Raw genomic sequence first — 25,318 nt, 5'->3', positions numbered from 1 at the left:
GCCACAATTCTAGCCCCTGTACAGCAGAAGAATTGGAGCTAGGAGGGAGCATACTGTACCAGTGGTCAAAGCAATTGCTATGGTGTCAATGGAGTGAGGTTAGATCATGATTTTCTATGTTGAGTGCCAGTTAACTTTCCAGGCAGGTGGCACCCTGTCAGTCGATGATGGTGACAGGCTGCACCACAACTCCAATTCCACCACCACTTCAGCACCCTCACATGCTGCCTGCTCATTCATGGGTATGCTCCTGGATGGCCTACCTGAGCATTTACTTGTGTGTGTGCATCTCTTGCCTCCCTCCAGCTGGGTATTTTGGGGGGTCAAAGACATCCCTTTGGACTTGAACCACTCCCAAGCATCTGCAGGTGACCTGAAAAAAAGTATGATAGTGCCGTCCACAACCTGCAGCTTGGCGCAGATCATTAGAGAGTACTTGAGACCCAATTCACGTAGCTGTTGCTTAATTGGCATGAAGGGGCTCCTGAACCTTTGTACGTCTGTTGTGTAATCTGGATAGATGTTCCCTGCCCTACCAGTGACCCGTCAAGGGCTCTCAAACCTTGCAACTTCTAGGTTGTGGTCGTGGTCCCTGTAATTAAAAAGGCATGCCACCACTAGCTGAGGCGGTGAACCTGGAGGGGGAGACCTGCCCGGGACCCGGTGGGCACTCTCCACAGAAAATAAGGTGGATGTTTGCTGCCCAACACCATCTGCAGAAGTCAGTCCTCATGGAAAAGTTCCATGTTGGGCCCTTCAGCCCCCTCCAGGAGGCCCACTACTTGAATGTTGTTATGGTGCAAATGGACCTCCACATCCTCTGAAGTGTCATGGAGATGTGAAAATTCAGATTGGAGTGCTTTAATATGGGATTGCATCTCTACCAGTGAGGGCTGCATCCCTGCCACAATAGATTTGTTCACCTCCACCCTGTGTCTGAGCTTAGCCTGGTCAGCTTGTAAAAGTCCCACTAGTGCGTCAACTTAGGTTCTTCGCTTTTTTCCCATTCTTAATGTCCTAATGTTGTAGTAGAGGAGGAGGCATCTTGTCCCAGCTCCAGAAGAAGAGCAAGGGCCATCTCACTCCTCCCTGCTTCTCCTAGGGGATCATTGTTTCACCGGGTAATCATGACTGTTCGTTTGAGAACCTATAGTAGGTCAGATTTACTGGCCCTTCGGGGTCAAGGTACACGTTGCGAGTGTTCGCCTGTAGGCCCGTTGTGTGGCCCATATCACTGTAGGTGCGGTGTATGGTCATTGGAACCCCCCTCCCTTATACGCTCCTTAGGGCCTGCTGTAAAGAGGATAGGACAACGGGACTTGAGTATCTGGAGCTTAAACGTCAGATCTGTGGTAAAGCACTATCAGGAGATTTACGACCTTCTTGCTGATGGTTCGCCGGATGTGCTTTTTCTGACGGAAACGTGGCTCCAGGACTCTGACTCCTCGATAACTAACTTAGCTTTTCCCCCAGAATATGCTATTTTTACTTTAAATCGTACGACTAGAGGTGGAGGTATTGCGATGGTCACCAAACGGTGTTATCCCTGTCAGTGGAAAGCCGCTGAACTTTTGGGGTGTGAGGGTGCCCTATTTAAAATAGCGTTTAGTCATCAGTTTACCTTCTCTGGGTTATTAATTTACCGGCCTCCGGGCTGTGATTCTGTTTTTAGGGCTGCTCTTCCTGAGTATATTAGCATAGAGGCACTAGGATGCGCAAATTTTAATGTTGTGGGAGATCTTAATCTCCATTTGGACTGTCCTTCCTTACCTACTATTAGGAGCTTTTTGGCGGATCTTGAGGCTTTACAGCTCTCGCAGATGATTACCTTCCCCACACATAAAGGTGGTCATATTCTTGACCCGTTCTTCACAAATTTAGAAGGTCTCAGAGTTCTTGGTTCCTCTCAGTTGGTCTGGACAGACCACATGCTGGTGAAAATGGCATGCTCTCTGTCTGACTCTCATTTTGTATCTCAGGATAGATTTGTTCTTAAACGACACTGGAACAAATTAAGTCTGGAGGATTTTTATCATCAGCTCGAGAAGACTCCTTTAGGTCCGCTCACCGAGGTCGATTGTGGATACGACTCCTTCTGTGAGTGGATTTCTGGTGCCCTCGATTCTCTGATTCCTATGTGTTGGTCTAAGTGTCACCGGAAGGAGCCGAGCCCTTGGTATGACACTTCCTTGGCATCTCTTAAGAGGGTCTGTAGACAGGCCGAAAGATTATGGAGGAAGTCATATGACTCTGATCTGAAAATATGTTATCTTGCTAAAATCAAGATTTATCACAGGGCAGTGTGTCAAACTTGTGCCTCCTTTTATGCTCAACAGTTTCAGAATTCTACCAATCCATCGAAACTTATTTTTAAAGTATTAAAGGACCTGATGGCGAAGAGAGTAATTGCAGGGGAAATATGCTCGGATTCACATTGTGAGGGTTTGGCCTCTTTCTTTCATGAAAAAGTGCAAGCCATCTATCGCACTTTCCCAACGGGTTCCCTGATGCTAGAGCAGGTTGGTCGCACCTTAGGTGAGGGGGAATGTCTTTCCATCTTACCCCCCTTATCTCTGGAGATGTTTGACTGTCTCAGCGGCAAAATTAAGTCTGGCTCTCCGGCTGACCCGTTGAAACCGGCCCAACTTAAGACTCTGGCACCAGTTTGCCGCTCCCCGGTACTGTCCTTGATCAACCTGTCTCTTTCTTCTGGAGTGGTTCCCGTTAGATGGAAGCAGGCAGTAGTTACGCCAATTCTGAAGAAGGCGACCCTTGACCCCCTTAAACGTGAAAGCTACCGCCCTATCTCCCTTCTTCCTTGGGCCACGAAAATAGCAGAGGCCCATGTGAATGCCACTCTTACAGACCACCTTGGTAGGTTTAACATTCTTGATCCTACCCAGAACGGGTTCCGCGCGGGTCATAGTACGGAGACGGCCCTCCTCTCGATGGTCGAGCATCTGCGCTCCGTGATGGATTCCGGTCGGACGGCGGCACTGTTGTTATTAGATCTTAGTGCCGCCTTCGACACGGTCTCGCACGGAATTCTGATTCGGCATCTTGAGGAGGTGGGCGTTTCTGGCTCCGCCTTGCACTGGTTTCGTTCCTTCCTTATGGATAGGTCATTCCAGGTGGCGATCCCGCCCGGTAAGTCGTCACTCTACCCGTTAGACCAGGGAGTCCCACAGGGGTCTTCACTGAGTCCCACCCTTTTCAATCTGTATGTGAGACCGTTGGCTGCGGTCGTCAAGCGGTGGGGCCTAACCATGGTATCCTACGCAGATGATACGCAGCTGGCGGTCACACTGAGTGGGGACTCAGACCTGGAGGCTCCCAGGTTTTGTGATGGTCTGCGGGAAGTGGCTAACTGGATGAAATCCAACTGTCTCCAGTTAAACACCAAAAAGACGGAGATTATGGTGGTTGGTAAACAGGTGGTTTTGTGGGATGATAAATGGTGGCCTTCGGAGTTGGGTGTGACTCCCCTCCCAGCGGCAGAGATAAAAAATTTGGGGGTATGGTTTGATTCTTCTCTGAGTTTCATCTGTCATACCAAGAAGGTGGCGGCTTCTTGCTATGGCATCATCAGAGGACTTCGACCTATCCTCAAATTCTTTGATGCACCTACAAGACAGCTGGTGGTTCAAGCATCAGTGCTGTCTAGGTTGGACTATGCCAACTCCCTACTGGCGGGGATAAACCAGTCAGAATTTCGGCGGCTCCAGCGGGTTCAAAACGCTGCGGCCCGACTGGTGACTGGTCTCCCCAGGCGATGTTCGGTGTCCAATACTCTGCGCTCTCTCCACTGGCTCCCTGTGCAGCAGAGGATTAGATTTAAGGTTCTCTGTTTTGCATTTAAAATCTTAAAGGGTACTTCCCCGCAAATCATGGAGGAATTGCTGATTCCTTATGTTCCCTCACGCACTCTTAGATCGTTAGGACAGAACTTAGCAGTGGCTCCGCGCTTTAAGCTGAGCAGAATTGGGGGCCGCTCCTTTCGAGTCCTGGCAGCGAGTTGGTGGAATTCTCTTCCTCCACAAATCCGGGCCATTGATGAGCTCCTTCAGTTTAGGCGGGCTATTAAGACCTTTTTATTTGTCTAAGCTTATTTGTTGTGTTTTGTCTTCTTTTGCCCGCTTTTAGTGCTGTGTTGTGTTTACCTTCTCAAAGCGCCGGGACGCCCCTTTGCTGGGGCAGCTGTGCGCGGTACAAATAAAAATAACATAACATAACATAACATAACCAGCTTTACCATGCTGCAGGTAAGTGGGATAAAAGGAGTGGTAGGCCTAAATAGGTCATCATTGCAGCTCGCAGTGTCCAGTCATGCCCCCAGAACACCATGGGTTTTTGTGTTCCACTAGTTCTCCTTCTATGGTAAAAATATGGCAGTTCTACCAGTGTGCTAGTGATCGGCGTGGGGATGAGTTGAAGTCTACATGCGGCCCCCGGCAGGCTTCCCCTTGAACTGACACCTGGGGTACCAAGCAGCCAGGCAGGCAGGCCCCTGGTTAACTTGATGTAGTCTGCATCGGGCAGGCAGTCACTAGGTCTCTCTGATGACATGCAACCAGCACAATGCCCATCAGTTGCATTCCCTCAGTCCTGGGTGTTAAACTGCCCCAGTCCGGGTGCTAAGGTCCATCTCTGGGGCCTGGGTATTTTGCAGACAATGGCTTGGGTCCCTCCCACACTCCGATGCCAAACCCTACTGGCAGGGGTCTCGTGAAGGTCACTCCCTACTGTCCTCGGCGTGAGCCCTGTGAGGCCAGGAACTGCAGTGAAATGTGGTTCTCCTCTGGCCAGGCCTTCCGTTTTAATAGGGAAGGGGCAGCACGAGCCGCCAAAGCACCAGCGCATAGGGGATTGTGTTTCTATTAGCCTTCAGGAGGAGGTCAGCTACACAGTTCTGCTCACATTGGGCCCTTATTCCCTTGGTAGAGGAGGTACTCTGCTCAGGACGCAGCTGAGGTGCCTGCAGTCTACACTGCCCGTGCCATTCCCGCTCATCACTGATGGTATGAACAGGAGAGACCACAGCTTTGTGCATGAACAAGGTGAGCCTCTCTGGCAGGCTCAGCGTGAGCTGTGGCTCTCTGTGGTGTTGCAGTTGGCCCAGTAGTTCAGAAGACCCAGGACACACACAGGTGCCTGCTGCAGGGTGCAGGAGCCGTCAGGATGGGGTTGGGCTAGCTTGGGATATAGAGCTTTTCAACTTCACATGCCCTCTTCCTCTCACAACTTCCTCTTGCCTTTCGTGTTCTATTGAATCTAGTGCTATTTATTAGCTCAAAATGCATCTTTGCGGGGCCATTTCTCTGCTAAAAAACTAAACGCAGAATTACTCTTCTTACGTAATTGTGCATAATGCCAAAGAACTCTTAGGTAAACTAGCATGATTATGATACACAGAATTATTTGAGTAATGCTTACTTCCATCAACTACCCATCAGGTGCTAAGAGGAGATGTGACCTAACAGCCAGAGCTGCAGATCTTGGAACTGTGGCACCAAATCTGTGCCCTGGACTTGGCACCATATCTGTGCCCTGGACTTGGCACCATATCTGTGCCCTGGACTTGGCACCAAATCTGTGCCCTGGACTTGGCACCATATCTGTGTCCTGGACTTGGCACCATATCTGTGTCCTGGACTTGGCACCATATCTGTGTCCTGGACTTGGCACCAAATCTGTGCCCTGGACTTGGCACCATATCTGTGTCCTGGACTTGGCACCATATCTGTGCCCTGGACTTGGCTCATCCTGTGATTTTGAGCAAATCACTATATTGCCTTTTCTCTAAAAAATGTGTAGTGTAATCTACTCATGTATCCCATGTATCAGAAGCGGTTCCTCCATAGGGGCAATGGGGCTCTGCCCCTGCCCTTTTTGTGCCTTTCTTTTAAAAAATATATTTACTGGCAAGAAAGTCAAATTTAAAAATACAATTTTTCGAAGCAAACAGCCAGACGCTCACTCAGTTAGGGTCGGGCACTTTCAGGAGCTGTACACTGCACAAGTTAGAATGTGTGTCTACACTGCACTGCAACGTCAGTAGGGCTTGCCTACTCATAGCCTTTGTATTTATTCTTAGAGCAGATGTCGTCATCTCCCTGTCTCCTCCTCCTTTAATAGCGACAGGTTGTAAACAGCCTTGGGCGTTTTAATAGCAAGCCCAGGCTTTTCAAAGCAGCACGTCAGGCAAAAGCATTTTTCCACACCCTTTCCAGTCACATCACGAAGTGTGGTGAGATCAGAATGCTGCAGTGACTTCACATCATTTTCTCACTAAGCAGGAAAGCATGTGGTCAAGGAATTTGTAACCAGACATCAGTGATAATGAACACATGCTATTTTCTGATGTCAGGTCACACCCAGCTTCACCTTGCATTTATGCACCACATGACACAGGTTCAAAGTTTAGGTCCCAAGTGATGGGAGTGGAGTTCAGGATCACATGTAGCTGGATTGCAATAATGAATGTGTTAAGGCACTGTTGCTGAGATATAATGACCGCATGGAGTCCTTTTGAAATGCAAATCCAAGAGCTATTGGCTCAGACGTTATGAGACTGAATTTGCCAGCAGCTTTTTAATGGAGTGAAGATCAGGTAGGAATGAAAAAACAGTAAACTGTAAAGTCTGTAACAATTCATTTGTAAAAAACAAAGTTTCACGTTTGGGAGATTACACTGCGAGTTTGATGCAAAATATGATGCGGCACGTTTGGGGTAAGGTGTTACTATTTTGATGGAATTGAAAAATTTCATGGCAGAGACCCTCCCATGCTGGCAATGGATCAATGTGATTTTTGTCCATGGTGGTGCATAAAGTGTGGCTGCTCAGTGAGCAGTACCCACTACTGTGTTATGCTGAAGAAGGCTAAATTATGTTTTTTTAGGTGTAGGCCTACAGGCTTGTCTTCCTACCCAAAATGAACACATTTTATGTAGGGACCTCTCTTTGTGTGTTGAGATGGTTCTGTTTTGCACTGAGATTGCATCACAGTGCAAAGTTGGCACTTGGGAGGTCCCCTCACTTCTGAAACTGTTCACTTTACCAGAAACAACATTGTTGTTGCATATACTTACAGTGACGTTTTCTTCTGCACACCATGACACCTCACAATCCAGAATGCATCATAGCTTTCTTTTTTATTACAACTTGTACACTTGTTGCACAGCATCCACTGCGAGATTTGTGCTTGTGTTGCCTTCCATGTGACCTTGCAGTGGGACTGTACTTCCATGTGTGTATGTTTATGCACACTTAACATGCAGACCATTTTGTATTCAAATGGGCTCACTTTAGAAACATTACTAAACTTGATTTTCTGTTACATTGTGTTGGTGTTAATTTTCTTGCATCTGAAAAAAAAGATGTGCTCCTAAATGCAATACACAAATCTGCTTAAATTGATGTGTGTACTGGCAATTAGCCAATTAGATACCACCTAACTAGCAAACTCTTCTTTTATCACATACCCCATAGGAATTTCCAGGTAAATCATAGCATTTAATGCACCAATTTTCAAGCCCCAGCAGCCTTTCCCCCTGGGACCAGCCTAAGTAGAGTTGTGTTTTGCTCGGTTCAGTTTCAGACATGTGCGTATGCCCCACCACTTTAAAAATTCACCATCTGCCACTGTCATGCAAAGTGCTCTGATGCCACAAATATGGTGCTGTAAACACAAGAACCTCTAGCAGAGATGGCCCGACCCATCAAAAATAGACACTTTCCTGCTCACATTTCATATGTAATATGCATGAGCAGAAGTGGGTGATTCTAAATATGAGGGCTGTACAGATGTATACAGAACATTCTGACTTTCAGCCTTCTCTGCACAGTATTCTGATGCACAGTGTCATTGACTTTCTACCTTCTGCTGGGTTACTCCTGGAACTGTGTTTAAGGCATCTAGAAGCTCATCATACCTAGATGCCCTGGCAAATTGTCTTTCACTCATCTGGTTATACCAAATAGAAACAGTGGCTCCTGCTCCTTTGACTAGATTTTCTATACCTACACACTAAAAAGTAATGAAGGCCAAAGTATTTTCTTTGCTCACATGTAGAGCCCCGGCTTTATTTCTGGACTCTGGATGAGACATGGACATGGACAAGGAACCACTACTCTGCGGAAGTGAAATGTTTGTCTAGAAAAAATACTCCTATGGAAATCATTTTATCAAACCTTACCTTGGGATCTGTACATTCAGTGACATTGTGACAATGTTCAAAAAGGATAAATACACCTCAGTGGCTAACTAGAGTGTGTTTAAGAAACTACTTAATCTGCCCTGTGGTTTACACTGTGTTTCGAAAGTGTATGCAGCACTTGTTTTTGGCTTGAAATGTGAGTAGTTTTTAAGTGCATGAAAAAGCAGTATTTCAGTGGTTCCAAACTTGCCCCTTTGCTGAATAGTGGAATCTGGTTGCTAGGAATTGTGGATTGACCCTGTCTGTATCCAAGAAGATTCTCAATTGTAGAGCAGCAGCTCTCCCTGCACCCCTGCCACAGTGGTCTGGGCTAAGCTCACCTGCTCCTTACATAGGTTTCTATTGATTGTTGCATCAATTGCTGTTATTGGTTGGTAAGGCTAGTATTTTCTATTGGATTAAGGGTTTAGTGTTTGAGTTGTGATTGGCTAGTAGGGCTCATGTTTTGATTAGCTACTAGGGCTAGGGTTTACATTGGATTAAAGGTTTAGGGTTGGAGTTTGTATTAATTCCAAACTGAAATTCGGTAACATGTTACTGAATCGCAGTTTGGGCTTGCAAATACATACCAATTCAGTATTTGGAAAGAGCGTGCTTAGAGCGTCCTTTCCAAATACATAATCAGAATAGGATGTATGAATGTTTTGCAATCGAATTATGGTGACAGAACATTTGCAAATTAACACCAACACAAAGTTGTACTAACCCATTCACAAATAGTCTCTTGCTTACCGTAACAGGCCAACATCCCTATGATGACTGCTATTCCTAATGGGCCGCAAATCGAGACCTACTTCATAGGCACATATGTACAAAGGAAGTTTGCATTCCCTAACGGTGCGAACCACAATTTCAGCCCATTAGGGTATGCAAAATGCCATTTTGGAATGAAAAAAGGCAATTTTGATGGCGCAAAATGAAATTTCTATCCTGTAGAAATTGCATTTTGGGAATCTCTAAACAGAAAATCACAAATAGGGATTTCCAAATAATGAATCACTAACCTCATGTACAAAAGATTTCTTAAATGTGAATATGTGCAAAGTGGCCATTTAGGAAATGCAAATACCATCAATCTGTATCAGGTGGTAACCAGGTGCAAACTGAAAAAGGCACCCAAAAATTACCTGGATGTCTCGGATTGGTGGCTCTGCAAGTCTTGGCGAGGAGAATCAGGATTTTGGCTAGCAGGGAGGGAAGGAGGAGACAGGAGAGGATATTTAGGGTGAGGGTCACCCTGTTTTAAAAGACTGAGGACGAGATATATGAGAAGCAGAGAGTCAGTAGTGAGGTAATCCTGGAATTAACTGCTGATTTACAACGTCAGCTACCAACAATGCAATCCTACCACATAAGCAGTTATTGCATGGTCTCTCCCTTTTACCTTCTGGTAGTTACCAGGGAGTCACAGCAGTGGCAGGGAGAGTGTCACAACATGTATTATGAAGGTTCTTACACAGGTTTCTGGACATCACTGTCAGCAAAGTTCTACAATACATATTTTAACCTAATACTGCCCCAATATTTGCAACAGACTAATTAATGTTTTAACGGATATCACAGTTTCACAATGTAACTGGCTGTGTTAATGGCACACATATTGTCATATGTCCACCATCAGCAAATGAACTGATCTATAGAAATAGGTAAAACTCTCACTCACTCAATATACAGGTAGTGTGTGGTGCCTCATGCATCATAACAGACCCTATGGCCAGATCCCCAGGCAGCACACATGACTCCTTAATGATCTACCACAGTGGAATACATAAACTTCTCTCTCAGGGTAAATTTGGCAATGGCTTTTTACTTGGTAAGATAGTTGCTCTCTCAATTCATACAGTGGACAGAACTGTTTGTGTGATATGATGGTTTACCCTTCACATGCCCTTAAATGAGACAACACATATGCCTTACATCCTTGGATACTGATACTATACTTGACTCCAAGAATCAGAAGTGAGAGGCAGTACTAGAGGGCACATAAGACAACACAGTCAATCATCGAATGTAATTCTGGCATACTGAAGTCCAGATTCAGATGCCTCTACAAAACTGGTGGGATACTGCTTTACAGACCTGAGACAGTTTGTAAAAACATTGTCACATATGCCATTCTACACAACATTGCACAACATTGCCATGAGGAAGGGTCTGCACAACCCCAGCATAGAGCCTGAATCTGACATAGATGTCAAACTACCACCACTATAGGTTCAACAGGATGGGACATGTACAGCAGAGGGTTGTGCTTGATGGACAGAGATCACCAACAACTATTTTAGGTAAGAGTGAATACCCCATCTAAGAATTAAACATCACACATGATGGTAATGCTTTGTCCATCATTGAAAGATCACCTATTCAGGTTGTAACACTGTGTCTCTCCTTAAACTGCCATCCTTAGATGGTGTACTAGTCTGTCAACAAATCAGCAAAGTATAGAAAAACAAAACAAAGAAGCCTCATTACTCTGAGTGTTCACTGGATTCACTTTTTCAGACTTCTTGGATTGGTTGCCTACTCTGCAAAACTGGCCTATGAAACAGGGGGGCATGTCCGATCCTATGTAGTTTGGAGTGTGGGCCTGGTACAGTATCCTTATTGCTCAAATGTTGCACTAATGCTAGAGCTCTTTTCACTCTCAATTGGTGGCAAAATATTTGGGACAGACAGGTTGTGTGTCTGCATGTTTTCAAGGGCTGTAGTTACTAGTACTAGTCCATGTACAACAGCCTGACAGCAGCGCCCCATGTCATTTTTTATGTTGACAGTCCTCCATGCAAGAGTGGTCATGGCTACTGCCAATCAATGTATTGATCTAGTGAAGGCATCAAGGCGTGCATGTGCTGCCTGTTCATGCATCTTTGCAGACGTTGCTCCTTCTCCATGGCAGCAATCTAACGGTCTTGGCCTTCCTGCAATTGCAGCATTGATCTTGACATGCTTTGCAGATGCCTATTAACAGTCTTAACATGTTTGGCTTGCAGGCACTGTACTGAGATGATGGATTTTTCCAGGCCACCAAACAAAGGAGAATTGCCTTCCATGACATCTGACATATATCATTGTGGATTGTTGCTGGCTGGACTCTATGGTGTCTGTGTGTCCCTGCCACAGATGTAGTTGTAATCCTGCCTTGGGATTGTTCCTCATCACCTTCTACAAAGTCTGGTAGTAATGCAACGGTTTCACTCCTAGTATTTGGAGTTGGGGTAGCGGGCGTAGGAGTTGTAATTGTGCTAACCTCCATTTCCACATGTGAGTCAGTAGCTTATTCACCCTCAGTTATTTCTGACACGTACGGGTTTGATCTGTGGAAATGTGTGTAGATAAATATATATATATATATATATATATATATATATATATATATATATATATATATATAGTTACTGTAAAGAAATTGTTTGCTGAGATGCTGTATGTGTGTAATTACAAACAATGTTATCAGAAGTAATTAAAGGGGAGATGTCTGACCCTGGCTTGAGCCTGTAGGATTGGAAGTGTCAATGTCTGCCACTCCCACCACACTTTCTGGTTCCAGTGTCCCCTCGATCAGTGATTCCCTGATAGTGGGAGGGGGCTGTTTGGAGGGGCCACCACCCATGCCAGTACCCTCAGCCATCCTGCTGGCCACCTACTCTTTGCTGCGGGATCTTAAGCCATACCCGTGTTTCCTGATGTTTGTCATAGTCCTCCGGGTAAAACCAAGGGAGTTCACCTTCTCCAGGATGTTGTTGCAGATTTTGTGGTTCTTGCCTCCAGGAACAGTGATCTATGCCTTCCCAAAGAGCTGGTCCATATGTGCAACACATTCTTCTGTTTGCACTTCTAAATCCTTTTCAGAAAATTCAACTTTGTTCTTCCTGCTGCAATACTCCTTGTTCCCATCATCCTTGGACATTATGCTCTCCAGGAATTGGAATCCTCTGTCACTAGTGAGACAGAAGCACTCCTGCCTTCCAGCACCTTCCTCGGCTTCTGGGTTGTGGCCACATCCTGTACTACACTTCCTGGTCTGACTTCATCATTTTGCATCCAGGGTGCAACTTTTCCTAAATTACGATTTACTAATTGCAATTGTAAATTTGAAGAAATTGCTATTAGTAGAATTCACTCCTACATGCACCTCATTTTGCAATTCCCTAAAAGTAATTTCTACAAATTCGCCATTTGGAAATGGCAAAGCCTCACTTTCGTACAAATGAACCTGATATGCATGGGATAGGTCTATTTTCAACCATGCTTGGAATTGCTGATGAAACTCAAAAGAGATTCAAACATTAGGAATACCGATTTTCTTGTGAGTTGGAGAGAATCGCAATTTGGAAATCAGTATTCCTAATGGTAGCACATCTGGCCTTTAGTCCTTCGGTCATATACAGAGGGAATGTTTTACTGGGTTTTTTTCAGGTAAGCAGAAAAACACACAAGCCCTATGCGTAATCACTTGTATCATATAGTATCAATTTCCACCTCTTGGAGAGAGCCTCAACTGCTTGTCCTTGCTATCCTTAGTGAGATACATGGAAAAAAGGAGTAAATGAATTACTGAATGGATACAATATTACACCAAGCCATGACACACAAGTGGTAAAAGAAAATGCCTATCACCAAAACTGACAAGTAAACAGTGACTACCCCAAAACAGATAGAAAATGCCTCATACTTCTTAACTCGATGCAGGATAGTAATCTAAAAAGTAAATCAGGTGAAAATGATATCCTTTTTTTCACCCATAGGACTTTTTATTCCATCAGCCTCCACTATCCATCTAAGAGGTTTGTGTCCTACTTTCTGTCTTGAATCCTCAGGTATCTCATCTATTTTGGTAGTGAACAGGCCAGGAAAGGGGGTTCTTCCATTTTTCTTTCTGGCTGCACAAGCCTGGAGTAAACTGCCAGCCAATTTCCATAGTATGAACTGACCTTTGAAAACCTGGCTATTTGATCTGACTTAATTGAGTGAAATGAGCGTGGTTCTGCAGGCCATTAGCACTGGGATATTCTTAGGAGTAGCTGTGCGCTGTACAAATAATCTCATTCATTCATATATTCATTCATACAGGCAGGCACACTGTCACCTTCACTGCAAGTTACTTTGGCGCATGAGTTTACAGTTCATTCACTCTCCAATGGAATCACATTTTTATAGTTGAATATAATCCATATTACTGACACCTGCATGTCCATCCTGAGGGAGTGGCTAGTTTGGCGGTTAAAGATGGTGAATCCTTGAGGAAAGTTATGGCAATTTATTGCAGAAACCCAAAAGATTCTCATAGGCAGATACCGCGCTTCTCAGGAATAATCATCTAATTATTAGGTTGATAAGGATCTATATAAGTGTGAACACTTATGATGCAGATGATAACAAAGGCCATTAAGGGATGTCTATGTATGATACATTATGACAGGTCATCTTCAATCCTGATGAAGGCTTACCTGCAGAAAAGGGTAAGAAGGCCTCACTGGTTACAAAGTTCCCCTCTTTATCAAGGAAATTGCCCGGATTGAACTGATGAGGTTTCTCCCAGTAATCGGGGTCGTAAAGAGCTGAGGACAGATTACACAAAATCATGGTGCCCTGCGAGGAATAACATCAGCGCATTGGTTATCAGCCACATAGTACTCACATTTCACAAGACCCATTCAAACATATGTAAAGTAAGTGGTCTTCATTACATGTAGCCAAGTATACATTTATAACAAATCTAATTCCCATTTTCCCTACAGAAAACAGCCTCATACACGAGATAGTCTTTTCTTTACTTTAATTTATTTTCTTAATCTTTTGTGTGCACATGTCAAACACTGTAAAAAGCTTACAATGTGGACATTGGGTCACGTACTATGTCTCTACAGTTAAGTCAAAAGAGATACGCAATCTAGGGAAAGATTTAATCCACTAGAAGAGACACACAATTAGGAAATCTCAAGACAACCAGATTGAGTATTTCCTCCCCACTCCAATGGCTAACTCGGAGACTCCAACAAGAGATATCTTTCCACCTTCAATCAAATATCTAGAAAAGGGGTACGGAGTCCAGTTTACACTAGAATATACCCACACTGGGTGCACACTACCCAATTAAAACAAGCATTGGCAAAGCCAATATGTCTAGTTCCTACGTCTAAATGCATGCAAACACATGAATTTATAAATATCGTTAACATGTTGCATGCACAAATGCTCTTAGGATTCCTTTTTGGGTTCATATTGGATTGGAGCCTGGCTTATGTGTCATTCAAGACGGAGCATTTGCCTGAGCTCCGATGCATCACAGAGACTTTCACCTGAATAAAGCCTGCATACCGTGACGCAATGACATCCACGCCATGCTGCTAATGCTAATACAACTCCTGACAGCAGAGGTCTTGTGGCTTCTAATTAATCAGCTACTTTTTGTGACCCAGAGCTGCAGTGGTGATCTGTGGTAAAAGCATGCGTGGACACCATTTCGTGCAGCTCACATTCTAGCAGAAATATCAGTCAAACTACATACTTTGAGGAATGCCTGTTACCCCTATTTTACCTGACCATGTTATAACCTTGAGGCTGCCTTTTCTGCAGTGGCGGCTGGTGAGGTTTGTGAGTGGTGGGGCTGGGTTTGGCAGCGGGGGGATGGGCGTGTACATTTTTTTCGGGAGGTTAGTTGCAATTTGAAATATGTATTAAATATAAATTGGTTCAAAGAAGAAATAAACCTCTCTCCAAGATGTATGGGCTTACCCATTTATGTATAAAATATATTATCTGACACCCCTGCCCCATCACAAAATCTCACTAGTAGTCGTAGATAAGTCAATATGTGCCAACATACACAAACAAGCATTGTTATATCATCATTTATCAATCATAAATGAGCCAACATTCAGACAATTTTGATGAAAATGTAAGTGCACCTTTATAGCATTTGCATCACTGCAGATTCAGATTAGACTCAGATTCTGCTAAACAAACACACCTGATCAACATGAAGTGGTGCCACCTTTATATAATTGTTTGAACTACGAAGCGGTTTACTTCGGCATTGAGCAATCAAGTTTGATGTAACACGTCATGTGTAGATCTAAAGCTATTCACTGGTGTCAAATAATCTACTAGGCTCTTCAGTGGAAAAGGATATTAAGCCATATCGATTCAGTAAGGAAGTCCATCATTATAAAGCAAGAAATATTATCAACAAATTCACTCATTATCAGTCCATGTGGTACTGATAGCCCTAGATATGGTAAACAAAAAACTATGTCCAGGATTCTACAGGCTTCTAACAGCACAGCAAACGTTACAGTTTATGATCTTGCAATTCAGAAAAGAGCAAACAACTAATGCTTCATCAGCCGGATAGCCATCAGAAAATATAAGAAAAAGGCCGCTCGTGGTGCTCAGACCCCTCATTGCCTGGTAAGATACTTTAAAAAGTGACTTTTTATTTTAACTGCACTTTGGATGCCCAGCTACATTGTGATGTATTCACTGTCTCCTTTTTCAACTGTGTTTACGTGCCATAGTAGCATTGTAACTGCCTTGCCTGCGATTTCAGAGCATCAGGGCATTGTTAGCTGTGATTTATTCTTGTCTCCTTTACACATTATAACCATAAAATGCATGTTTCAACTGAACAGCTTTTGCATAAAAAAAGGCTGGTGAAACAGTCACAAGTTTTATAAATGAAACTTTTTTTAGGCATTGGCAGCCACATTTAAGTGGCGGCATGGTTTTAGTTTTCTTTCGTGGCACATTCTTACATTAAAAATAAAAATACAAAAGAAATTAAACACTGCACTGGCCTGCCAATGCTTGTTCATTTTAGATTTCGTCTGAAATAATGGCTATTCAGAGAATTGAGACGATTTGGCTGATTCTTGGTTAACAGAATTCAAGCAGGGAGAATCAGTGTCGCACAATTCTACCCTGTTCTACTCTGGAAATGGTTTAAGTTGCTCATTTACAAAACTTTTTGTGGCCCTACATGGAAATTCTGCGTGCAAAACGTGGAATTTGTGGGTGTAATCTGCAGACGTGGATTTACAGTATTAGGATTTGTGGATTTTTACACCCAGAAATTTTATTTCCAACTGTATAAAAAATGACTGATTTTCTACAGCTAGAAAATTAAATTAGGACTAGAGTGAAGTCAAGCCATTTACAGTATTCAGACACTACTGGGTCCTCACTGAATTACAAAGAACCTACTAATTAGTCTTTGACTTCTCTGATGATATTGTGTCGGTCTAGTAGCCCTGGAAATGCATCATGCGGACTCGGATGTGGGGAGCACTCCTGAGGGTCATTCTGCATGGCAATGAGCCACTGTGTGTGCATGTGTAATATTGGGCACGAAGGCCCGTCTTGCAGAAGCGCAGCGCATGGTGCACAACGTGTTACACTGGCGATAAAGTGGTATTGCCTGTGCATTCAGCTGCTCGCTAGCAGAAGTGTGGCAGGAACCTATTGGTTTTCTCCCTGCAGTTCCGCTTGCCCCGAGGTGTGTTGGCGCGTCACCTGGCAGATCGGTGTGGGTACCTGTTCCTCCTGTAGGCTTAGCTGGTGCCTTCGCCACCTGACGGCAGCTGTATCCAGACTTCTGCATACTGCTTTCTTCCCTGAGGTTTCCCCGCGGCTGGCTGCCACGCCCAACGGTGGCATAGCCCACGTGCCTGCTCTGAGGCCCAAGGGAGGCACGTGAGGACTCCCAGTCACCACTCCGCTATCCAGAGACATCCTTACTCCACCAGTAGGAGTTCCAGGCAGACTGTGCTGCCTCGAGACATGGACTTGAGCTTCCGGTAGCTAAGCTAAGCAGGAAAGTGTGCCTTTGGTGTGACCCTGTGCAGTGCAACTCACTAGGTCAGAAACAAAAAAGAGTTAAATTAAGGGAAGACATACATAAAAACCCAAAAAAGGACCGAACACAGAGGAGGAGCCGGGGCCTAATGGCTAGAGCTGTCAGATTTGGTCGGAACACGGAAACCAGGATCAATCCCCAGCCTCCACTCAATATTATGTGATTCTCAGAAAGTAACTTAATTCCCCCAGTGTTATACATTAATTACGCTGTATAAAACTGCAAAAGTCGCCATAATATTGGTAGCCGAAAATTCTGCCCTTACCACCACTCAGTCAATCCACCAAATGTTCGAAGCTGGTCTTCCTGCCTACCATACCCTTTTCCAGCTCGTCAGGGGTTGAGGTCCCACCCATGCCCTGTGGCAAGTTTGGAAAAGGGTGGGGTGATGCTCTCCACTCCCTGATTGACGTGGAGGCTAAGCGCTTCAGGGCTTGAATGAAAAACGCACAGGGCTAACTTGGCCTCTGCATCATTAGGGGGTGGAGACCAGGCCTTGATGCTTGGTCTTTGCTGAGCTGATGACCTCACAGGCCTCAGGGCTGTGAGTTTGTCAGCCTGGCAAATAGACTCACTTTGGGCCTGCCTACGGGAGCAGTTAAAGTGATCATGTGACGTCACGTCACTTCACTTGTTGACTCGAGCAACATATGCTGGTGTTGGTGAGTGGGGGAGATAGTGCCCCCTGTTTTATAAAGTTACAACCAGTTTAATAAAAATAAAAAAAATGATCGCTTTGTTTTTTAAAGGGGGCGGAGCCCCGATATCCATGTACAGAAACCGCCACTGCTTTTCTGCTATATGAACCTTTCTTGCCTACAGCTGCGGCAGTGATTTATGGAAACAACATAGCAATGCTTAAACATGGCCTATGATACTGCTTTTTTTATGTTGTTTACAGTTTCTATATAACATATGAGCAAAATAGATTTCCGACGCTCCTCTTTCAGGTTTTTTCTCTCCGCCTCAAGACTGTTTTTACATGATGCAGATGCCATGGAAATTCTTGTTTGAACATTGTACAGCGCCTTCTCATTACTTTGAGCTGTGATGCCTTCTAATTGCTCATTTCACCTAACTCAACTATACAGTTGCAACTGTATATCACTAAAGTCTAACTTTAAGGAGTCCTCTCATCTATTTCCTTTCTCCAAACTTGGTTCCTTCAAGACGTTACTTGCTATATAGGTAGAATAAAACCCATTTAGAATATTCCTTGTTGCACTGCACATTCTTGCATCTTCTAAAGCCACCTCTTCCAGCACAAAACCTAAGAGGCTGAAAACTGATCCTCCATCTCCTATTGGTCCTCTCATAATCTAGTACTCAACACCATCCTTAATGAGGTGAGGGGCCTAAAATCTTTTATGTATGCCATCAATAAAAAACAAATTGAGGAACGCTGTATGATTATGGAGAGTACAATGGTTGAAATAGAGCAACGTGTTAGCTATGGTCAAGATGTGGCTTCTAAGATTCCTTTTCTTGAGCCGGAAATCCCAAAACTCAAATTACATATGGAAGATCTTGAAAACAGGAATTGATGCTGGAAGTACTTGAGTGTCCTGACCTACTTGAATTCCTGAAGAGATTTCTCCCTTGGACATGCTACTGCTCCTCCTCTCAACATCCAGTGAGCCCATCTTCTAGGGCATCCTCACCCTCACTCTTCTGAACCTAGAGGAATCTTTATGTTATTTCTTGAATTTCCAGACCTTCTACGTATCTTGAAAACTGACAAGGAAAAACATTGTCTTATCTGGTCTGGCCACAATATACTAATTTCTCAAGACATTTTCTAATAGGACAAATGCCAGGCAAAATGATTTCCTTACTTTAAGGCTGCAAATAAAACAGCTGAATGTATGATATATCATCCTTCATCATTGAAAAATTATGTTTCAAGGCACCACAAGATCTTTCAATGATCCGTGAATTTAAAAGCGTTTTTTCAAATTATTACATCTCATGCTATAGACACTAACGTTCGGAAATTCGAATTTTTGGCTTCTGCTCGTTCTTTTCCTCTCCTCACATTTCTTGAATACATGGCTGCTTTATTCATAACTGCCTTCACCTTTTCTCTGCTGTCGTTCCTGATATGGTGTCACCAGGTCTCATGTTACTCTTCACTATATTTTCTTTCAGATCTGGAATTGTTATCATTGCTCTGTCTCTACATCTACTTTTCTGTATCTTCTTTCTCCCTTATCTCCTGTTCTTTTTTTACTTCTATTATTTGAATGCTGATATGCCCTCCAATATAATTATGTCACTGAAGTCACGCTGTATGTTAATTTTTTAGTAAATGGTGTCATTTTATTTCTCTTTCCATTTTTGCACCTTGTCACCAATGTTCCTGTACCCTTATCATGGTATATCCAATATGTTTAATGTTGCCTCATTGAATGTCTGTGGACTTGGGAATCTGGTTAAAAGACAAAAGGTACTTTCAGATTTGCCTAACCTTAATTCCCAAACTGCATTTTTACAGAAAAATCACTGTAATGATGTTGAATCGGTTAAATTAAAACAACAATGGGTTGGCAAGGCTTTTTTTCTCCAGCTTTTAATCGCAAGGGTAGTGTTTCTATTCTCAGTCATTAAGCATTGAAAGAACAAGTTTCATCCACTGAATGTTATACTAATGGTCGATGGGTATTGATTAATGCCATCATTAGTAATAAACACCTTTCCTTGTTTAATATTTTTGCCCCAGTTAAACCTGATCCCGATTTTTGGTGCACTATTAAAGTAAAACTTGCTCCTAATAGTACCCCTAACATCATTGTGGTGGGTGACTTTAACCAATGGTTTGTTTTCAAGTAGGAAGTCTAAATGCAAATCTAACCAGACAACTATCAAATGCATTAGAATCAGCCATTATGTCTCAAACATTATTTGGTGCTTAGAAAACTTGTAATCCTGTTCGTTTTAATTCACTTTTTTCTCTATTGCACATCAGACAATGTCCAGAATTGATTATAATTTAGTTATAAAACTCTTACTCACTTGTATACAATCATGTGAAATAGGTTTCATTTTTATCTCACATCTTGCACCAGTAATGTCCTCCTTTGATTTGTCTCATACTGACTCCAAAACTGGCAGATGGAGATTTAATAAATCACTATTATCTGAAACACATTTAAAAACTGAGGCTACTACTTTTATTTGAATTTTTTTTTCAATTCAGTCAATCTAGCCATACATCCATTTCTAATATTTGTCATGCTTTTCAAGCCTCATTTAGAGCTTTCACTAAATCTTATTCTGTCAAAAAAGAACCCATTAAATTGATAAATTACGCCTGCAAAATGTATGCCAATGTCCTAGCATCCTGCCTTAAAACTGTTGTACCACTTCTTGTCAAATCTGATCAATCTGGTATTATTAAGGGTAGACTTGCTGCAGACGATAGGATGTTCTCTAACACATTTTCCCCATTAATTTTTTCATAGGGATTTTGAACAAAGATAGCGCTGAATACACTGGACGGAACTACACCAAATTTGGCAGAAAGAGGCTTTTTTGTTATTTGGTGTAAATCCGTTCAGTAGTTTTCTAGTTAATAAATTAAAACCAAATTTGAATATATAAGAACACAGATCCTTCTCGGATCCTCCTCAGATCCTCCTCTGATCCTCCACGGATTAGGAGGAAAAGCAAGGCCTGATTGGCTTGCCGCAAGCTGACAGAAAAGTTGCAGCCAACATTTTGATTCTCTGAGGGGTGGGAAAACAAACTGTGTAAAAAATATATGAGGTCAGGATACAGGTATCCTGACCCCATAGGACACATGGACAAAAATTTGCTCTTTATTTTCTTATTTTGGCTTATCCGTGGGTTCAAGTTATAGTTAACTTAGGGTATGAGGTATAGTTACTTGAAATAACTATCTATAACTGCTGAATTTCTCTAGCTTTGTATGAGTAAATTCAGAAACTAACTATAACGCCCCTGTAACCTTTGGTTTTTTAAGTGAAATATATATATATATATATATATATATATATATATATATATATATATATATATATATATATATATATACATACACATATGCATATATATATGTAGGTCGCTACTAGGTAGCTATATTTAGGACCTAGTTTCTATAGAAAGAGCATTTTTTGTTTTGCCTATAACTTTGGCGCCGCTTAACGAATCTTCACATACTTTTCAAAACTTATACCTTGCTAAGTTTAGCTTCTGTCTTGAAAGTTTTAGGGTGATCTGTCTAGTGTGGGCTGAGAAAAAGGGGTGTCCCAAAACACGTTTTCTCCATTTATTTTTGCATAGGACCTTTCGAAACGCAAACAACCCGAACCACTGAATGAACTAGACCTCATTTGGCATGAAGCTGGATTCTGTTATGAAGATCTTGCTTTTTGTGATTTGGTGGGAATCCGTTCAGTAGTTTCATAGAAATTTAAGGGCCAAAAAGTATACATTTATAGGGACGCAGATCCTCCGTGGATCCAACTGTTCCCGTCCTGATATTTGATGGGCTGGCAACACTTCATTAGAGAAGTGTTGGTAGCGATCTTGTCCCCGAAAAAAGACAAAAAAAGAAAAGAGGTCAAGGTAAAGTAACCCTGACCAGTTAGCCCTAGTTCTGGGGTCCCTGAGGGATCCTGTCAAGGGCTTAAAACCATTTTTTAAAATGTTACAATTAGGACTGCAGATCTGCATCTGCAAAAATAAAAAAATGAAGTGTGGTCTCCTGTGCTTCATTACTATAAAGATCCTGGGTGGGCCAAGACACAGGGCATTTATTTACAAATGTGGGGGGGAGCTGCTGACCCCTTCCTGCTGCTCTGGGGACTGCAACTTCCCCAGGGCTGTGTCTCCAAAATGCGGGGAGCAGTCCAGCACCCTCCCCCTGCACCGGGGACCACCACCTCCCTGGAGTGATGAATGTAATTTATGCAGGCAGGGGGCCTGTGGCCCCTTCACACCCCAGGGACCACCACTTCTGGGTCAATAAATGTGATTAAATCGGGGGCCTGTGGCCCCCCCATGCCCCAGGAACCTCCACTCTGAGGGCGATAAACATGAATAATGCCACAGGAACCCCCTGGTGCAAATATTTTTAAAAAAGAAAGGGGGTCCCTATGGGACCCCATGCCCTGGGGACCACCAACCCCTGGGACAACACTGTATTCTTAGTGTTTGGGGCTGCGCGGCCCCACACTGCCCCAGGGATCACCCCCGGGGCAAATGTTCAAATAAAGAAAGGTGGTCCCTATGGGTCAAAGCAGCTCTGTGCTTGCTGAAGCAATGGCACTGCATGGGAAGACTTGAGGCTGCAGTGTCAGGTAGCCCGTAAAGGCTTTTCATTATTATTATTTTTTCTTTATGAAAAGAATGAATAAATAGGGACCAAATGGGGAGCCCTTGATGACGCCTTTGTGGTCCCAGAAAGCCCATAAAAGGGCTAAAAAAAAGAAAAAAAAAGAAAACCCAACAGCTCAGTGTGAAGGTCACAAACCTTCATGCTCATCTTTGGGATATTGAGTCTGCGTGGACTCATCACCATTTTTTTCTAAACAAAAAAAAATATGATATTAAAAAAAAAAAAAAATACAGTTTGTATTTTAAATTGCATACGAATATCTCATTCTAGGTATATCAGACATCAAAGCCTAGAAAACTCCCTCTCAGTTTCTTTCATTTACTCTTTCAATCAGTTCTCTCACTCGCACTCACTCAAACACTTACGCACCCACTCACAGACCCACTCAGATACTCACGCACCCATTTACACACCAATCCAGATCCTCATGCTCTCACTCCAAGCCCCAGTCAGACCCTCACGCACCCACTCAGACCCACTCAGATAGTTTCACATCCACGCACACACCCACTCAGACGTCACAGACTCACTGACACCCTCATGCACCCACTCACAGACCCGCACACACATTGATGCACTCACTAAAATACTTGAAGAAAGGAACAATATGAAGGAGTTCATTTTGTCATAGAAATTATGGTTCATGCTGTAGAAATTAAAATTAGGACATGTTTTAAGTGAGTGCTCAAGTATCTTCCTCTTTTATTTCGCTAAAACATTCTGACATGCAGACTGACACATGTACTTTTAACACGAGCAGCAGACTGACAGTTAACTCCATAGTGATCAGCAGCTTCTCTTTAGAGCTCTAATATGCAACTAGAGTGCAAAAATTCTGAATCTATGCCAAACGTGTGGCACATCTGAGCATTAGCTTGATGGAACCGAAGTGGAAAACTGAAAGCATTTTCTACTGACGATACTGTAGTAGTGAGAAAAAAAAAAAGCCTAGCTGTAGCACAAATATCACACAAATGTAGCCCAAATATATCCCACCTACAGAAGTGTGCAAAAAGCTTTTTCTTTGTTTTTTTTGCAGTTTTACATAGCGCAGACTTAACCCGAAGTTTTTGAAGTGCTTTACTTACATGAGCCCCTAAATGTAACAAAGAATCAATTGATCAACTGGATAAAACAAAATAAAGATAGGAAATGATCTAATCGTACTTTGTCACTATTTGAGAACTCAGAAAATATGTCCTCATTTGATTTTTTTACAGCACTTACCACAATTTCTATGGGAATAAGACAGTCTCATTTTTATAATTTTTAAAGGAAATGCTTTAGGTATTACAGTTTTGGTTACATCAAGATGATGTCTGGTGTGCCACACTTTTGTAATAAATATAGAATGTTAGCAATCTAGTTGTTCATTAGAATACTGCGGGGAAGCAAATGTCAGGGGCACAGATTTGGATATTTGAGGGAAGGGAGGAGGGTGCAGAGGCAATGAGTTGACCACCCTGGGCAGGCAGGAGGGGCAGTGGCAACATCACAGACAATGGAGGGCAGGGGAAAAGGGGGTGGGGAAACAAACCAACCATGCAGGACCAGCAAGAGAGGGTTTGACAATATAACAGATTATTGAGAGAAGCGACAGTACAACAATACTTGCCGACAGACCCAATTCAGGCAGACTACTACCGGGGCTTTATTTTATCTGCTTCCTTCATAAAATATCCTCTTTTTCAATGTAAGTCAATTGGGAAAATCACCTTCACATGTGTTTTTTTTCAAAATCTCCCTATTGGATCACGGAGGGCAGGAGGAGTGGGGTGGGGACATGGAGTCACATGCAGAGAACAGGAGGGAAATGGGCAGGAGCACCAAACTGACCTTACAGGGCAGACGTCAGGGGTTGCAGCAGCACAATACACCACATAGGACAAGCGAGATGGCAGTGCAGTACAACGGACCATGGGAAGCAATAGGAAGAGGACAGAGCCATGTACTTGGACAACAGAGAGCAGAGGAGAAAGAGGCCAGGGCAACGAGCTGACAATACTGGACAGGAAGGAGAGAAAGTTGCAGCATAATGGTCCATGAACAGCAGGAGGGAGGGGTAGAGGCAGCACATCGGATCATGTAAGGCAGGTGAGAGGGGGTAGCTGCACGGACTCGGAAACCGAGGGTAGGAAGGAGTTGGATGTGGCAGCAAGCTATCTGTTCAGGGCAGGCCGGAAGGCTCGTGGCAGAATATCAGCCACACAGGGCTGTAATGAGGTAGCAGGGCCTGGACTTAGACAATGGATGGCAAGGAGGAGGGGGCAGGAGCAGCAAGCTTGGGCAGGGGCAGCACAATGCCACGCCACGCCCTGCGTCCAGCATCCCCCACCGTACATTGCTATGGGCTTCTTACTTAACATTAAAAATGCCCTAGACATTCACTGAAAAATACAAAGGTTACATGGGCGATATAGTTAGGAAATACAATAAAAACCTAAGTAAGTCTAAAAAAAAACAAAGGTTACAGGGGCATTATAGTTAAGTTAAGATTTTACAGTCACAAAACTAAAGAAATTCAGCTGTTAAAATTATTTCAAGCAACTAAAACTCAAGCCCTATGGTAACTATAACTTGCACCCTCACCATGTACAGTTTCCTCATCAATATTTTTACGGAAAATATTATCAATGATGTCATAGAAGACTTCATGAGTGATGTAATATCTCGGGTAATTAGCAGTGCACGGCGATGGTGCAAGTTATAGCTACCTTAGGGCACAAGTTATAAGTACTTGAAATAACTAACTATGACAGCTGAATATCCAAACTATAAAAATTCAGCAGTTATAGTTAGAGTTATTTCAAGTAACTATAATTCGTGCCGTAAGGTAACTATAACTCGCGCCCTCACAGTGCACAGTTTTTTTCTTCAATAATTTAAC

At 43.2% G+C, this 25,318-nt stretch overlaps 1 protein-coding gene across 2 annotated transcripts in view; it reads right to left on the bottom strand.

Annotated features, from left to right (window-relative positions):
- LOC138265292 (cytochrome P450 2J2-like) overlaps nucleotides 1-25,318 on the bottom strand; it is a 177,360-nt gene that overhangs the window by 10,821 nt on the left and 141,221 nt on the right. The window contains exon 8 of one of the 2 annotated variants that reach the window (XM_069212897.1): nucleotides 13,666-13,807. The exons of the other annotated variant lie outside the window; for it this stretch is intronic. Within the exon in view, the coding sequence (XP_069068998.1) occupies nucleotides 13,666-13,807 (142 nt within the window). The remainder of the gene's footprint in view (nucleotides 1-13,665; nucleotides 13,808-25,318) is intronic. 2 annotated transcript variants of the gene reach the window in all.

This window comes from Pleurodeles waltl, chromosome 11 (genome assembly GCF_031143425.1).
Source record: "Pleurodeles waltl isolate 20211129_DDA chromosome 11, aPleWal1.hap1.20221129, whole genome shotgun sequence".
NCBI lineage: Eukaryota > Metazoa > Chordata > Amphibia > Caudata > Salamandridae > Pleurodeles > Pleurodeles waltl.
This window is presented reverse-complemented; position numbering and strand designations above follow the sequence as displayed.